The sequence below is a fragment of the Salpingoeca rosetta genome (genome assembly GCF_000188695.1).
Source record: "Salpingoeca rosetta unplaced genomic scaffold supercont1.11, whole genome shotgun sequence".
NCBI classification, from domain to species: domain Eukaryota; class Choanoflagellata; order Craspedida; family Salpingoecidae; genus Salpingoeca; species Salpingoeca rosetta.
In genome coordinates, this window is record NW_004754923.1 from 353,853 (window position 1) to 357,186 (window position 3,334).

Genomic DNA, 3,334 nt, shown 5'->3' on the forward strand with positions numbered 1-3,334 from the left:
CGCAGCACACTGCGCAGCACACACGCGTGTATATGACATGCAAAAAGGAGAAGCATAGCAGGAAACGAGCGCAGTGAGCGTGGTGAGGGCGCAGGTCGCATGCACTTGCACACGCACCACTCCCGCCATCGGGCATCATCTCACCTCGTCTGGTAGCCTGGCGTTCACTCGCTTGGGTGGCTGAGTGCAACGGGCAGGTCGTCTGTTCAATACACCACAGGTGGCAGTACGTGAGTGTGATGCCCTAGCGGAGTAGTGTGCACGCACAAGCACGAGGACACCAAGAGTGTTACCGCTTTCATCTGAAGGCGTGCGTTCCGGTGGACGCTCCAGATTGAGCCTGAGAGGTTGCAGCCGCCGTCTCCTTCCGTCGCCTGTGGTCGGGTGTGCAAGCGCAAGCATAACCGAGGACACAGTGAGATGGTGTGCGTGCGCGTGCGCGTGTGCGTGTGCGTGCGTGCGTGTGCGTGCGTGCGTGCGTGCGTGTGTGCATGTATGTGTGTAAGTGAAGATGTGAATACGAAGCAGGAAGAGAGAGCGTGTATGTGTGTATGTGCATGCGCGCGAGAGAGTGAGCCATGATGTGAATGCGAAGGAGAGCGCGTGTCCGTGTGCGTGCGTGCGTGCGTGGGCGTGAGTATGAGCGCGCGCGTGTGTGTGTGCGTGTGTGAATGCGAAGGAGAGCGTGTGTCCGTGTGTGTGAGCGTGTGCATGTATGTGTGTAAGTGATGATGTGAATGCGAAGCAGACAAAGAGAGAGAGTGTGTGAGAGTGTGTGAGAGAGAGTGTGTGAGCGTGAGCGCGTGCATGTGTGTGTGTATGTGTGTGTATGAGTGATGGTATGAATGCGAAGCAAAAGAGAGAGAGAGAGTGTGTGTGTGTGAGTGTGAGTGTGAGTGTGTGTGTGAGTGTGTGTGTGTGTGAGTGTGAGCATGCGAGTGTGTGAGTGTGTGTGTGTGAGTGTGTGTGAGAGAGTGTGTGAGTGTGTGTGAGTATGAGTGATGGTATGCATGCGAAGCAGGGAGAGAGTGTGTGTATGGTTGCGAGCTCACATGTAAGTGTACAGACGACAAGACGCACGCGCACATGTACACACACACACACACGCACGCAATATACAGAGCACACGAGAGCACTGGCAACGAACCAGGTTGTGGCGCGGCTGCAATGGCTGGAGTCATGTCGCATGAAACAGGTGGGGGTTGGTTGTCGTTCGTCTTCGAGCGCTTGGATGGATTGGTTACGTCGACCATGCACAGGCTTGGCGACTGTTGTTGTTGTTGCTGTTGTTGTTGTGGTTGCTGTTGTTGTTGTGGTTGTTGTGGTTGTTGTTGCTGTTGTTGTGGTTGTTGTTGTTGCTGTTGTTGTTGCTGTTGTTGTTGTTGTTGTTGTTGTTGTTGCTGTTGTTGTTGTGGTTGTTGTGGTTGTTGTTGCTGTTGTTGTGGTTGTTGTGGTTGTTGTTGTTGCTGTGGTTGTGGTGACTGCAGCCCTTGTTGAGGCCTTGTTGCTGTGGTTGTGGTGACTGCAGCCCTTGTTGTAGGCCTTGTTGCTGTGGTTGTGGTGACTGCAGCCCTTGTTGTAGCCCTTGTTGCTGTGGTTGTGGTGACTGCAGCCCTTGTTGCTGTTGCTGTTGTACGTGGAGAATCTGCCGCCGTTCCTGCTCACGGAGCTGTTGCTGTTGGAAGAGTTGTTGTGCGGTCAGTGCTCTTTCTTGATCTTGCAGCAACTGGCGCTGCTGCTGTTGAACGTACTGGACTTTTTGGCGAGCAAGATCCACCTTGTTGTCGTGTGCTTTTCGGATGTGTGATGCCAAGCCACTAGCAGTGCGGCAATCGCGGTGGCGGGGGCAAATCGTGCACACAGTGAGCGGCAACAATGGGTCGAGACCGTGCGTTTTTCTGTGCAGGTTCAGCGCAGAGAGGTCGGGAAAGGATTTAGTACAGGCCTCGCAGCCATACGGTAAGAGTCCCTCGTGCCGCATTACATGGTTCTGCAATGCACGCTTCGTGTCGAAGCTGCGAGAGCACCTTTGGCAGGAATAACGCTTCTGTTTTTGCTGCTGCTGCTGCTGCTGCTGCTGCTGCTGCTGCTGTTGTTGTTGTTGTTGTTGTTGCTGTTGTTGTTGTTGTTGTTGTTGTTGTTGTTGTTGTTGTTGTTGTTGTTGTTGTTGCTGTTGCTGTTGTTGTTGTTGTTGTTGTTGCTGCTGCTGCTGCTGCATCCTTTGTTGTTGTTGCTTCTGTTGCTTCTCTTGAACGGTCAGCTGCTCCCATCTTTGTTGTCGCTCGTGCCTTTGTTGCGCTGCCAACTGTAGCTCATGTTGAACTAGCAGCTGCAACCGTTGCCATCGACCGTGCTCGAGCTCATTGTTATCCATAATACCAAGGCCTCCATCAACACTTTCCTCCTGGTGCACCGGTATCGCGAATCCAGGGGCTTGCTGCTGCTGCTGCTGCTGTTGCTGTTGTTGTTGTTGTTGTTGTTGTTGTTGTTGTTGTTGTTGTTGTTGTTGTTGTTGTTGTTGTTGTTGTTGTTGTTGTTGTTGTTGTTGTTGTTGTTGTTGTTGTTGTTGTCTGCGGTGTGCATCGCGTACCCTGGTCACCAGATGTGGTCGCCTTTTCTTGTGCCTGCCGAGGTAGAGACGGTCGGGCACGAAGCTGTCATGGGGCTGCTGCTGCTGCTGCTGCTGCTGCTGCTGCTGCTGTTGCATTTGCATCTGCATCTGCATCTGCTGCTGCTGCTGCTGTTGTTGCTGTGGCTGCAGCTCTTGTGGCTGTTGTTGTTGCTGTTCTTCCTGAGGTGGGGGGTAGAAAGAGGGCGCAGGAGGTCCACCATTCGGCAGGGCGCCACGTAGCAAGTGCGCCATGTTGGCGGAAAAGTACTGAGCAGGGTTATTGATGTGGGCGCAAAGCTCTTGCTGCTGCTTGTTCAGCTTCAACACGTGTCCTTCCAACTGCTGAATGTGTTGGTGTTGATGCGTGATGATTGGCAAGAGCGACTGATACAACTGCGTCTGTTGTGACACAAGCTCCTTCTGCTCCTGCAGCTGTTGCTCCTGCAGCTCCAGTCGCTGCTGCAGCTGCTGCAGCTGCTGATATGGCAATGGCACCTGTGTCTCCGCTTCTTCTTGCTGTTGTTGTTGTTGTTGTGGCACCTGCTGTTGTTGTTGTTGTTGTTGTTGTTGTTGCTGTTGTGGCACCTGCTGCTGCTGCTGCTGTTGTTGTTGTGACTGGTGCTGTTGTTGTATGATCTGCTGCTGCAGGTAGTATTAGTAGCGTTAATGATAACTAGAATGAGGTATCGATGAACAAGTAAGAAGCGTACGAGACAAGCTAGA

General features: G+C 52.8%; 1 protein-coding gene across 1 annotated transcript in view; it reads right to left on the reverse strand.

The window, feature by feature from the left end:
• Positions 1-164: 164 nt before the first annotated feature.
• The window catches only part of PTSG_12211 (uncharacterized protein), a gene marked incomplete at its 3' end in the record, with an annotated part of 8,548 nt that continues 5,378 nt past the window's right edge, over positions 165-3,334 (reverse strand). The window contains exons 8-11 of the mRNA XM_004994031.1: positions 2,591-3,127; positions 1,483-2,089; positions 294-374; positions 165-202 (exon numbers count right to left, since the gene is read on the reverse strand). Of these exons, the coding sequence (XP_004994088.1) occupies positions 165-202; positions 294-374; positions 1,483-2,089; positions 2,591-3,127 (1,263 nt within the window). The remainder of the gene's footprint in view (positions 203-293; positions 375-1,482; positions 2,090-2,590; positions 3,128-3,334) is intronic.